The 14356-nt window shown below is 41.0% G+C and overlaps 1 protein-coding gene across 5 annotated transcripts in view; it reads right to left on the reverse strand.

Moving 5' to 3' along the window:
• The window catches only part of CARMIL1 (capping protein regulator and myosin 1 linker 1), a 254387-nt gene that overhangs the window by 11594 nt on the left and 228437 nt on the right, over positions 1 to 14356 (reverse strand). For all 5 annotated transcript variants that reach the window (XR_012157297.1, XM_073331850.1, XM_073331849.1 and 2 more), the window contains 4 exons: positions 12012 to 12118; positions 9931 to 10360; positions 3596 to 3674; positions 228 to 458 (listed from right to left, as the gene is read on the reverse strand). Coding sequence is in view for 4 of the 5 variants with exons in the window: in XM_073331850.1 (XP_073187951.1) it covers positions 228 to 458; positions 3596 to 3674; positions 9931 to 10360; positions 12012 to 12118 (847 nt within the window). In the remaining variant the exon portion in view is untranslated. The remainder of the gene's footprint in view (positions 1 to 227; positions 459 to 3595; positions 3675 to 9930; positions 10361 to 12011; positions 12119 to 14356) is intronic.

The following is a 14356-nucleotide window of genomic DNA, read 5'->3' on the forward strand; positions in this document are numbered from 1 at the left end:
ATTTCTTCTCAGAATTTACCATTACAAATCACACTTCTGGTAATTAAAAAAATAGTTAGGATGGGGGGGGGGGGAAGCAATTCAAGAGCAAATGACAGAAAAATCTCTCTCTTTGTGTCCAATTTCTCTCCAGGATTTAGTTATTAGCATTTCCTTTATAGTTCACACACAAACCCTGTTCACACATTTTTTTCCAATGGGACAAACCAGCCAGAACAGCTCCTCACCATTGCGAGAGGCAGAGCGTGGCTTCTGTGGAACTGTGGGACGTCCTGTCGGGCTGGGCTTCGACTGCACTGGCGGTTTTGGACTCGTAGGCGTATTGGAAGAACATCTAGCCCTTGCACCAGCTTCAGCCTTTGGTTCAGTTTTTGGATTTTTTTCCAAGGATGCCATGACAGAGTCACCTTTACTCAAGGCAAAACGATTCTCTGGGAGGGTTTGGTGGAGTTTAGGCACTAAAATAATAGTAACAATAATAATAAATAAAATGTCCTACACAAAGCAGAAAGCATGCTGGGCAGGTACACCCACAGGGCAAAGCGCACTGTTGGCAGAAATACACACACAGTAGAAAGGCAGTGATGGAAGAACTCACAAGACCTGGAGTTGAGCAGTGGTCCAATGAGGAGCCAGCAATGTGTTTGTCAGGCTGTACGACTCACCCATGAACAGGCCTGGGTGTCACCACCCTCTTGGGTACATCGGGGAGGTGGCTGTTCCGTCATTGTCGGCAGGAGCTGGTGATATGGGTTGCTTCCCCTTTCCAATTTCATGGGATATTTTCTCACACTTTCTAATCCAATGGGTTTCTCCTTCCTTTTGGTATCCCCCATTCCTCTCCGGCAGCTATCAAATCTTCCCCTCTCCCCAGGTATCTCGTCCGCTCCTGTGGTCCCTTTCTTTTGCTCCCTTGGGTGTCTCTGCCTCTCCTTTCCCCTTCTCTCTTGCCCTGAGGGTGGAATAAAACCACGGGCTGGGGCGGGGAGGGAGGAGGAGGGAGTGAGGCTACCCTCTCTTTCCGGGACTCTTCCTTGCGCGGGCGTGAAGAGGTGGGATTTCAGCAGGGGATCCCGGCACCACAGGAGAGGAGCAGCAGCAGCACAGGCAGCCTCTGACAGCCCAGCATCGTTGAGAACAGCACGGCTACGGGCCAAAGTTGAAAACCACAGCCCTCCCCCACCCACCTTTTCTTTTTTTTTTTTTCCCCTGCCAAAGACTAATAGTGGAATCCAGGACACAGACAAGGAACCCGGACCTGTTGGTGAGTATGTGTGCGTGTTTCTGTTTTTCTGTTTTTAGATCAGATTTGAAATCTGTTAGCAACTGCGACCCTATGTATACAACTTTAATTTATTTAGTAACTCTGCCTACGGAATACACTGTTACACATTTATTAGCAAGCTTGCCAGCACATTCCTTACACCAGGCAAAGACTGAATGCCTTTGCACACGAATCTCTCTTGCTTCCCAGGATTTAAATCGAATACAGCTAGAGCCAGCTGCGCAAGCTGGTATAAAGCTTGCTGGACACTAGTTTGCAAATAAGCAAACTGCCTGCCCTAATTTCCTTCCTTCCTCCAAACCCTGGGAGGACTCCAGGAGGCTTATATGCGCACGTATGTGCAAACAATCTTTGGATTTGTATGCATACTGGGTGACAGCATTCTTCACTTTTAGTGATTTACAATCTGTATGCTTGGGTTGCACATAATTCTTGTTTCACCTAAATTTAGGCTGCCTTGGCTTTCTGACAAGGCAAAACATGTGCCCACAGATGCTGACCTGGCCTAGCTAACTGCTATTCCAGTTCAGAAAACCTACTTGTTACAGTAGTGCTGAGCACAGGAATTCTCAGTGCAGTGTGTGGGGAGGAAGAATGTTGATATAGTCAGTTGCAGGCCAATCTCCAAAATGTTTTTCCAGCTTACGTAGTTGTTTTTCAGCTCTGTTGGATTTGAGTTGTGGGCTAACCAAAAGGATTGTGATGCATGCATGTGTGCGCAATAAATCTTTGCATTGTCAGCTAAACAGCAGAAGGCTCTCCACACTTTTATCCCCACACTTGTATGCATGTGTGAGAGAAAGGGAGAGCCTGGCTAACATTCAGACAGCAGTTTCCTACATGAACTAAAAGAGGAAAATATTCTGTCTCTGAATCATACACTGTCTTCTGTTTCTCAGTAACATCCAGCAATTTCCCTTTAACTCCATTACTTGCTTTTCTAACCTCAGGCCTGTTAATATTATTAGAACACAGTAAGTTGATATAAATTAACCAAAACAATGACAAACTATAACTGCAACAGGAGCAGCTGGAGGGAGTTCCTTACAGTGGTGAAATGAGAACGGACAGAGGCAGGAGGGGCTGCTGTGCACACACTGCACTGGTGTTGGGGAGGGGGAAACGTGTCATTTACAGGAGTGAGCAGCAAGGAAAAATGGAGATCAACCACCCGTTAGCTCTTAGTGTGCCCACTTTCCATGGTCCTTTAACCTCAGATCTGCCTATCTTATTGGAACATAGACAGCAAAAGATATTAGTCTGTGATGCCAGGATGATTTAAAAGCATGGTTTCATGGGGCTCTCTCATACAATCTCTTCCTACCCTAGTTTCTAAACCACATTTAGGAATGGTTTGGAAACCATAAACTGGTTTCTGATACGACTGGTCAGCCAATGCTGTTTCAAACATGGTTTGTGAATTATTTTCACACACTTTGGCAACACTATATTTTATACACCTGAAACCTTGAACTGCCGCTGCCTGTGATGGATCTGCTCAGTGGACTAAGCACTTCGCTTGCATGACTATCAATCCAGCACCTTCTTGTGAGCACTATAAACCAGTGGTTCTCAATCAGGGGTACGTAGAAGTCTTCCAGGGAGTACGTCAACTCACCTAAATCAGGGTTTCTCAACCTGGGGTTTGGAGTCCCAGAGGAGTCACAGGACAGGGTTAAGAGGGTCGCTAGTGCAGGGCTGGTGTTAGGGGGTGGCAAGCAAGGCAACTGCCCAGGGCCTCATGCCACAGGGGGTCCCATGAGGCTAAGTGACATGCTTGAGCCCTGGGTGGCAGGGCTCAGGTTTCCGACTCCTGAAAGGGGTACAATAGTCTGGAAAGGTGAGAACCACTGCTATAAACTCTGCAAAATGAACTCCTGGTTTATGACAGGAGCAAACATGCTTACGGCCCCCTTTTCTCTCTGTGCACATTGTACTTGCTGCCTCCTGATCTTCAGTTTCAGCTTTGCTGCCACGGTTACCAGTGAACACCCTCTTAAAGGGCTCTGGGAAGAACATGTACAGGAGTTCTCGCCCCACCCCCACAGAGCAGTGTACGAGTGAAACAACTGGCCATCAACCCAGCACTGAAACTGACTATATATGAAGTGCTGTCAAATGCAGAAAGTAAATAAACTAGAAAAATGGCTCTCTCCTCTAATCACTTTTCAGTTATGCTAATCTTAATGGGTTGCTTATAAAATAGTAGGCACACAACATGCAGCTGGAAGTGTGATTTCAGGCGGAAAGTGTTCAATTTATTGGCATTATAGGAAGTGCTGTTCTCAAGGAAACTCAAAACAACTGTACCTGTACCACTGCCATCCAGCCGTTCAGAGCTCACGGTGGTATCGTGAGAATCCCTGGAAGCCACTTCGTTCCCTAGTCTCTAAAAAAGAGAAAGAGAATCCCTCAAAATTATTATCTATAAATCACAGTATTCAGTGGTTCATTACAAAGAATCTTATATCCAGAAGTTAAAAACTGCAGAAAGAAGCTCTAGTAATTATGCCTGGATGTGTTTTTATGTTTCTGGTTGCAGCTTTGGAAATCTCCTATGTGGGAAGGAGACCACAGTGATTTTGGTTACCACCCAGGCCATAGTGCTGGCAGAGTCATGACAACATGCTCATTAAGTGACAAACCTGCTAAGGAATAATGAGAGTTGGAATCCGACAGTCCAGTTAGAAACTGTTCTTTTCCACCCAAGATGACCAAATGTATTATTGACGTTAAGTGAAATAAAACACTGGACGAAATTAAAGAGTTTATCTGCTCTAGGAAGAAACAGAGACACCTTTCTAAAGATCCAAATTTTGAAGCAAAGATTGCTGAACTGGTCTTAGTTAATATGAAAACCTATGTGCATGTGGGGAAATATCTTGGAAATCTGAGCTGAATCCAAGAAGAGCCAGTTCCTTCAATATTTACAGACCGAGATTTTTAAAATTTTTAACTTCATAGGAGCTGCTGCGTGCTCAAAACCTTTGAAATATCAGGTCACTTATTTAGGTGCCAAAATATGGATCCTGAACCTAACTTCATGCACACATTATTAAAAATCTTAACCATGATGTCTTTGCCTCAAGGAGAAAAAAGCTATAAGAGATAAATCTGTAAATTATTTGAGCCATATTATTGTCTAGAGGCCAAGTGCACCAGGAATATGTGTGTATCCCTTTTCGAGAGGATCCTGTTTATACAGTGGTACAAGAATTGGTCTCTGGGATTATACTGTTCCTTTCAATACCCTGCTCACTCATATGAATAGAGCAAAGAGACCAGAAGAACCATACAGAGCCCACAAGTTATCTGCAAACCAGCAATAAATAGGAAGGCTAGTACTCAGAAGACTAGGCGTAAAGTGTAAACCTTAAATTAAAAAATAAAATATATTTTGCAGGTAGCTCTGATCTTGGTTTAAATCTGCCATTTGAAGACAGATCTCTAACTCTGAAACGCAAACAAATTCTTTGCATAGTTATTACTACTTTCAGCATTATAAAACTGCCACATTCATTACATCCTATTGCCATCATGACACCAATGTGGTATGACTGGCACTGTGAGGTTATCCTCTGACTTTAAAGTAACGCCCAGAAGTCCCAACCAGACACAGTACAAACACATACTGAAGACAAACACTGCCACAAAGAACTCTCAATCTAAGTGAAGATTAAATGCATCATTTAGGTAAGAGAGACATAAGAGGAAAACGGAGGAAGGAAGACAAGGGTAACAGTGATAAGAACCGATAGGGAGGCTTATACTAGCTATATGAAAATTAGTGGGTTTAAAGTAAAAACCAAATAAAACACAGTATTTTAGGTATAAATAAACAAACAAACAAAAACTATTAATATCTGTTATCCCTGAAGGCCACCCTGTCTAGCCATTGTCAGGTGTAACTTACCATAGGTATCCTAGTAGACTTGGCTGCCTAGGAGAGCTATGAAGGACAGTACAGTGGGCTTCATGAATTAACTGGTGCTTCCATTTTGCTGATGCTCTAATGGCTCCCAAAACATTTTAATGAGAAAGCGTCTCTCATATATCGTATACAAAGGAATGGAATTATTCAATGTTTACTCCACCTATTTAAGAACTGACATGGTCACTGCATTTCCCCACATTTGCACTAAGCGCTTGCCAATGCACAGTTTGTTGTTTAGAAACTGATCTAGTTAAAGCACACAATCCCTTAGTGAGGATACGACATATCAGTACAACTGCATCCACAATAGGGGGTTTTACACTGTATAAATTCACTCCCTAGCCGAAATAGTTAAATCCGTTCAAAAATTGTGCATAGAGCAGGCCTAACCATGGACTGGTTTCAAGTGCACAAGTCCCATATAAACTAAAAGGTCATTCAAAAAAAAAAAAAGTGAAAGCCAGCCCACTCATGCAGGAGTGTTGTACTTTGTACCACTGTATAAGAGATCCAGGTTCATTTTCCACTCCTAGTTCTCCTGACCCATGGTCTATTTTGGCTAAATTCTCCCCCAAGCCACGTTCTTTGTCAACGTGCCTTAAGGGGGTGTCTCTCTCTTTTTAAAGAGAAAAAGCCTCCCCAAATTTGTGGGGAAAATTCACTTTCTTAATGTAGGCAAAGTCATTTTGCGTTCAAGAATATAATTTGCTATTTTCACCATAGATTGTGCATTTTCATTCATACTTAAAAAAACATTCCTTTTCCTTTGCAAGTATTGATGAAGTAAAAAAAATTGTGCATAACTATGTAAATGTATTATTAGATTTTGTTTTACCCTTTAGATTGATGTTTTGAGTTCACAAAGAAATCCACTTTTATGTCTTGAAATAATACAGATATTAATTCAACTAACCAAAACAAATGCAAATTTTTCCAAGTGGTCATTTTAATGTGTTGTTTATCCCCGTTTCTATGGTAAGAGCACCACTGGACAGCTCCACATTATAGCTCATATTAAAGTAGACAATCATATTTCAAATGATGTATCATGTGCATGTGTGTAGAGAGGGTACATTAAATTGACCAAATCAGCAGTGTCTGTCTGGCGCTTGCTAGGAGGGGCCGACAAATATATGATCGATCATTTGCACCAGAGCTATGCTAGTCTTGCTGCAGTCTAGGTCGGTCCATGACTACTTACATGAATATGTCATATGTAAAATATCTATTGCACAACACTCACAAATATTTATTTGGCTCCATAAAAAAGGAGGGCAAGACAGGGAAATGTAGCACTTGCACCTGAGTGCGCAAAAATTCTAATAAAAGCCCTGATAAAGAAACAGGGCTGTTAAGGAACTTGGTTGCCTGTATATCCTGCCAAAAGATATTTAAATATTCAGTTCTGCAAACACTAGATGGAGCTAGATGATCTTTATATCTGGAGAAAATCAGAAAAAACACTGATTCCGACTCATTTATTTTGTGGCATTAGTGCCAATTCACACATCAAATTCACAGTAAAAGAAAACAAAAAAGATTTTGCCATCTTTTCATCTACTGTGCACCTGCTCATCATTTGTAACTGTAATAAGACTGCAGAAGGTCATGAATGAAGTAGTAAATTCCTTATGGATTTGTTTTTACTTAGGATAGATCTGAATTTAAACAACTATCTTTAAGAAAAATTTAATTCACTAACTTCAGAATCCTGATAAATCTGAAAATTTTAAGGGAATTGGTGATCCATCATTTAAGTTATGAATAAAAATGAAAGACTGAATTCTCCCATAACGAAACTAGTTGAGATCTGCTGGATTACTCAGAGTACTCAAGTTTTCATCAAAATGAAAGCAAAGCTATTACATATTTCAACCCTGCATGATGTACATAAACATTAACCATTCCTCTTTTGTGCAACACAGTACAAAGACTTGTGATTAATCTTAAACAAAGATAACTGAACTTCCTTTTTTGTACAGAAATCCTATTTTAATTCAGCTTTCTGACCACCACTTTAAAAATAAAACATTGCCAGGTCAAAAATGGCCCTACGGGTTTTGCCTACACTGCAATTAGACACCTGTGTCCATCCTGTGCCAGCTGACTCAGGCTTGCAGGACTCGGGCTAAGGGGCTGTTTAATTGCAGTGTAGTCTTCAAGTTCTTGGGCTGGGGCCTGGGCTCTAGGACCCTGCAAGGTGGGAGTGTCCCAGAGGTCCAAGAAGTTTATACTGCAAAGAAAAAGCCCTGCAGCCGAACCCCTGGAAGTCCTAGTCAACTGGCACAGGCCCGTCACAGGTTTTTATTTGCAGTGTAGACATACAAAAGGTAAAGGTGGGTAAAACCCTAGGTTTTACAAAAACCTAAGACCAATAAAAAAGTTTCGGCAATTTTTTTTTTAAATTCCAATATAAATATTTCCCCCCCTCCCCAACGTCCCCCTCCCTTACACCATTGGGCAAGTGAATGGAAACTAGAAATGAATTACGAACAAACTGAGTAGTCTATTTTCTTTTCCAAGCTGAGAGAAATACAGAGAGTAAAGAAGCAGCATAGTTGAAAGTAAATAAAAAAATATTAGTACAAAAGGTGAGTGACCTTCTGTTTGTTCAATTTTTCAACCAATGATACCTGTTTTAACACCCACTGATGTGAGAAGTGCAGTTACCTAACAATTTTTCAAAAAATTACAACATGCTGGTATTCCACAACTATAATCTTCAGATTAGAAAGCCACTGAAGCAAGGATTCTGTTTTGAACAGCACCAAGCCCATTGTTGAATTGAACAATTAACTAATAGCACCATGGGTTATGAAAGGTTAAGGGCCAGAATGTGATACTCTGACTCACATTCTATAGTACCTTACTCCTCAAACAGTCTCACTGACATCAACGGAACTAGTCACAGTACAGTAAACCCTTATATGACGCGCATTTATACAGAGCATTTTTGACATAACGAGGTTTTCCTTTAAAAAGAACAGGAGTACTTGTGGCACCTTAGAGACTAACAAATTTATCTGAGCATAAGCTTTTGTGAGCTAAAACCCACTTCAACGGATGCATGCAGTGGAAAATACAGTAGGAAGATATATATAGATATACACACACACACACAGAGAACATGAAAAAATGGGTGTTGCCATACACACTATAATGAGAGTGATCAATTAAGGTGAGCTATTATCCTTTAGTGACTCATTTTTATGTTGCGCGCACTATTCTTATATAATGCGTGCGCTCACGGGAGGGAGTTTGGGCACAGGAGGGTGTGCGGGGTGCCGGATCCAGAGGCCGCTCACCTCGGGCGGCTCCCCATGCCTGCTGTTCCTGGCAGAGGTTGAGGCGCAGCCAGGCAGCTCTGCACGCTGCCTCTGCCCACAGGCGCCACCCCCGCAGTCAGCGGTCGGGGAGGGACGGGGGCAGCACGTGGAGCCTCCTAGCTGCTTGTGGGGAGGCGCCCATGGTGAGTGCCCCCTGGATCCGGCACCCTGAGCCTCCTCCTGCGCCCCAACCCGCTGCCCTGAGCGCCTCCAACATGTACAGCTTTGTGATGTCTGGGAACTTAAACCTCTTTTCCCACATTCATTCTTCAGTTCATACAACGCATTTTTATATTACACACCGTTTTCTAGGAACGTAACTACTGTGTTATATAAGGGTTTACTGTACTACTCAACATGAGTCAGGATGGCAGAATCTGGCCCTAGTTGGGAAAAGAAATTTCTTTTGTAAAAAAATATATGATTTTTAACTTGAGTGTCCCTTGAATAGCCCTTGGCTATTAGTGCTACAGGAATGCCTATAGATTAATACAGAATATCCTCATCTGACAGGCTAAGAAGAGTGTTCAATGCATTATAGTTTAAATCCTAAGAAGAAAAGCAGTTTTAAAACTATTGCGCTCAGTGACAAAACTAGGTTTATATGGGACACAGTTACAGGAAGGTTACATATTAAGCTATACAAAGACACTGCTCCCTGAACAGTACTGAGAGCAGGGTTCTTTGTTCAATTCAATATACTACGCTATTTGCTCACTAAAAAAAGAGCTGAAATCCACATGTGACCAAATAGGTAGTTTCCATCTCTAGTTTCTATGATTATTTGTATTTTAAGGGCATAAAGAAAGACTAGGAATGATTAGATGTGGTACAAAACGGTTTGTAATAGGAGTAAAGGGATGCAATTAAAAAACAATTGAAACTGAATATCAGCAAATATTGTTTGAAAGGGAGAATTATTCCCCGACACAAAGTAATTCATTTATAGTACAGTGCAAATGGTGGAAGAACCATTCCTTAATAGACCCATCCCCCAAAACAGAGGGGGCCCACCCATTTACCAACTTGGCTCACTCGTAAACTCAATCCTGACTGTAGGAAACAATCCTGCATAGGGCAGGGGATAGGGACTAACTGATCTTTAATTCTATGATACAGATTTCATTTATGTGCCAGTAAGTCACCCATGACATATAACATATGAGACCCGAAGAAGAGCTCGGTGTAAAAGCAAAAGCTTATCTCTCTCACCAACAGAAATTGGTCCAATAAAAAGTATTATCTCATCCATCTTGTCTTTCTAATATAACATAGCCAATATATTAAATGTTAACCTCTTACCCTTGTGTTCCTTTATAGGGCTCAGTTCTTTCCTACTTTTCATCAACTAGAGTCACCACAAATCAAAAATAAGCTGCCCTCACCTTCTGTGAAGAAGCTGCTCTCCTTTCCTGCTTGGCTTTCATTTCTGCTAGGAGTCCACTGCCCATCACTTGCACCCCATACCTACGCCCTCCCTGTGGGCTGCCTTTGTTGTCACCCCTCTCCGCTCTTGCAGCATCCTCTGGCTGTATCTCCTCTAGAGAGTCTGGTGTTTTTAATTCCTCGGCTTGCTCTGTGCCGCCATTCTGTTCAGCTGATTTTAGCTCCTTCCTAGTAGTGTCCACAGCTGGACTTTTGACAGCCCCCTTGGGTGACGAGGGCTCTTCTGCCACCAATACAGTCTGAGGACGTTCAGATTTGGATCGAGATTTAATTAAGTTGAGAAACCCACTTTTCCGAGAATCTCTTTTTTTCCTTTCATCACCCACTTCACTGGACTCGTTGGCGTCTGAACGTTTCATTGACGATCTCCTAATAAAACAGACACACAGACAAATGTTCATACATTCTTTGTTTTTTTTCCTGGAAAAATACCTGTTTTTAATAGTTTCAAAGATAGTTGGGCAAAGCTAACCGTTTGCATCATCAGGAAGTTGCTCTGTGCCCAATTATTATCCAACGCTTATAAATGAGAAATTGGTTATTATGATTGATGCTATTGGCCAAAGTCCATTAAAGTCACTAAGAACTGTAGGGTTAGCATTACTCATTGTGGCACAGAGGCAGGTCAGCCACTTAGGACACATATTTAACTAGTTTATTTTTAGGCGTACCTCTGGCCTGACTACTCCTACCTCTAAACTGCAAGTCGCATCAGAGTGGCTCTAATTCAGTCATCCCCCCAAGCATAATTTCAATGTGTCTGCTCTTTTAAGGGTATCCTCACCCCCACGAATAGCTACCAGCTACCATCATGACCCAGGTACTGGATAAAACACAACTTTTGGGGAGCTGCCCCTTTTAGTACTCCAGATCTCTGCACCAACAACCAATGCAGTTCTGATCAGCCATGTTCCCAACCCTACCAAATTCACAGCTTTTCTGGGAGAATGATACATCGGGTGGCAACATATACACTATCTAATGTTTGCCCTGAAAAACCGTAAAATACGATACGTTGCTGCCCTCCATAAAACAAAAATCACTGGCAACACAAGAAAAGTTTAAAGGTATACATAATTTGTATAGAATTCCCATAATTACTGCGTATAGCAGTTGTTCAAAACATTTCTTTTTTTAGCTAACATGATTTCACAGCAACTTACTGGATGTCATGTATGGTTTCATATTTGCAATCCTGAATTACTGCCATCTGCTTGTCATTTTTGATATTTATCATTCACACTTAATTTTAACACTTCCTTTCCCTCTCTCCTCCAGCCATTTACCAATTTACACTTACTATTTACTTAAACATTTTACTTTTATTTACTTAATCAAAAATAGCAAACAACAGGTCACTTTAAGTAGTCTTGAACTAGCTTTTGTTTGTACAGTCACACTAAAGAAACCAGAACATCTTACTGTTGGCTCTATAAAATATCCATCTAGTTTACACCCTTGTAGGCTGGATTTCTTGTTATGTGAGATGTAGAAGGCAGACCTTTCGGATTGAGTCATACACAAACAGAGCAATACAATTTTGTAAAACAAGTGTTTAATTTATACATATCAACAAATATAAATCACTTCCCCATGTCATTTATGGAGGACAACAGTCTTAACTAAACACACATTAAAGATACAGGGCCAGAGCCTGAGCCACTGTGAATTGGTATCGCTCCAGTGATGTCATAATAAGTGATGTAATGAGTGATGCCATTTATGGGTATGAAGAAGTCAGTGGAGCTATGCTAATATACATCATCTGATAATCTGGTTGATAGTGTATATTAAAAGCAATTTATTTCAAAGTAAGCTTTTTAAAATGAGTAATCAAATTCACGGATATACTGGGCTATTAAGATATAGTCTGGGTTTGACAGTAGCTATGCAAATTGGAGACCTGAATATTAGAAAAAGAAGTCAAATACAATGTGTTAACCATAAATATTCTATCCTTACAAAGTATCAGTAAGAAAGCATGGTCTTTACTTTGACTCATTAGAGGATTTGAACATACTTTGAATCCATTTTTGTCACTTTCTTGGTGAAAAATTCATCAACACCTTCGTCCACTCTACCCATGAGGCCATTCTGTTCTCCTTCCTGAGGTGTTGCCCCACACACCTGATAAAGCAAACGTAACATAAGAAACAAAGCATGGCAGTAAGAAATCTCACTTTTCACAGATGCTGTAAGGCACAAGGATAAATATGAAATTAAACAATAGAGTTATCTTAACAGTACTTAAGGAAATATACAAGTTGTAAAGAAAGGCCCTGATTAGCAAGCAGAAGGCAGGCCTTGAAAATAATAAATTATAAGGCCATAAGGAATGAAGAAGGGAAGATGTCTGGTTCAAAAGATTAACTAATAAGATAAGGGAAAGTTTCTAAAAAGAAGGCCTTTGACCAATAGGGGTGATTGCAGATGGTTTTAAGAGAATCAGTTGCAGAATGAGCCAACATGGCCCTTCCCAACCCATACACCAGAGTTAAAACCTTTGTGAACTCAAGTGCAATGGAAAAAACTGTGAGACAGCAAAGAACAGGGGAGGAAAGGCCTTGGGAAGAAAGGAGGTCGTAAATCTCCCCTGGATTAAGACTGGAAATAAGGGTGAACTGTCACCAATTGGTTTTTAGCTCAAATCAGTAATTGGGAATGACATAATCTGTTTGTTCAAGGGTATAAAAAAGTAAAACTCTTAAAGGATTCATTGCTAATATCTGCCTGACCACGTTGGAGCCAACCAATGTGGATCTAAGCACTCTTGGGTTTAGCCCATTTGTAAGTATCTTGATCAAAAACATATACACGTTTTGTTAGTGTTTGTATGTAGCAAACTGCTTTTTAGGCATGTTTAGAGCAATTGTACAGATGTCATTTGGCCTTTGGATTTAATAAAGATATTTGGAAACAATAACCCCAACTATACATACAATATGATGGGAGCTAATCTAGCTACAACTAATCAGGAGAAAGATCTTGGAGTCATCATGGATAGTTCTCTGAAGACATCTACACAGTGTGCAGTGGCAGTCAAAAAAGTGAACGGGATGTTAGGAATCATTGAAAAGGGGATAGAGAATAAGACGGAGAATATCTTATTGCCCTTATATAAATCCATGGTATGCCCACATCCTAAACACGGCGTACAGATGTGGTCCCCTCATCTCAAAAAAGATATACTGGCATTAGAAAAGGTTCAGAAAAGGGCAACTAAAATGATTACAGGTTTGGAACAGGTCCCATATGAGGAGAGATTAAAGAGGCCAGGACTTTTCAGCTTGGAAAAGAGGAGACTAAGGGGGGTATGATAGAGGTATATAAAATCATGAATGGTGTGGAGAAAGGGAATAAGGAAAAGTTATTTACTTGTTCCCATAATACAAGAACTAGGGGCCACTGTTAGGATATAGATATTCAGGCCTGTCTGTAAAGGCCTATACTCTAAGAATTTAGGTGTATTCTTATCACTTGGCTAGTTAGAGGTATAAAAGAAAGAATCAAAATCACTGTCTGCCAGTGTAAGGTCCTTCTCTTACTGTGACAGTCTGAGGCCCTGTTCTTAGGCTAAAATCTTTGGCTAAGCAACAGAGGCAGCCATAAACTGGGAAGCAACTGGTCACATCCTCACATTCCAAACTAGTCACACTGAAAGAAGGTGCTATTGGGCTGTTAGGAATATACTCCTGTCCTGATAATGCCTACCACCTCCAGAGAAAGGGAAGTGCCTAGAAAATGTAAAAGGAAACTTAGTTTGATAGCATCCTGTCTGGCAAGAACTCACTTATCAATAGCTGGGATGTGAAGTCCTCATTTCTTTGTTGTTCTATCACTGTAGTCCCCATTTCTCTATTGTTTGTCTGTATAATCTCTGTCTGGTTCTGTGATTGTTTCTGTCTGCTGTATAATTAATTTTGCTGGGTGTAAACTAAGGTGGTGGGATATAATTGGTTACATAATCATGTTACAATATGTTAGGATTGGTTAGTTAAATTTCAGGAAAATGATTGGTTAAGGTATAGCTAAGCAGAACTCAAGTTTTACTATATAGTCTGCAGTCAATCAGGAAGTGGGTGGGTGTGAGGGTGGGGGAAATGGGAACAGAGAATGAGGGTGGAGAAACTGGAATCATGTTTAGCTAAAGGGCGAAATGGGAACAGGGACACAGGTAAGGCTCTGTGGTGTCAGAGATGGGAAGGGGGACACTAAGGAAGGAAACTGGAATCATGCTTGCTGGAAGTTCACCCCAATAAGCATCGAATTGTTTGCACCTTTGGACTTCGGGTATTGTTGCTCTCTGTTCATGCGAGAAGGACCAGAGAAGTAAATGGGTGAAGAAATAAGCCCCCTAACAGCCAC

This window comes from Lepidochelys kempii, chromosome 2 (genome assembly GCF_965140265.1).
Source record: "Lepidochelys kempii isolate rLepKem1 chromosome 2, rLepKem1.hap2, whole genome shotgun sequence".
Lineage (NCBI taxonomy): Eukaryota > Metazoa > Chordata > Testudines > Cheloniidae > Lepidochelys > Lepidochelys kempii.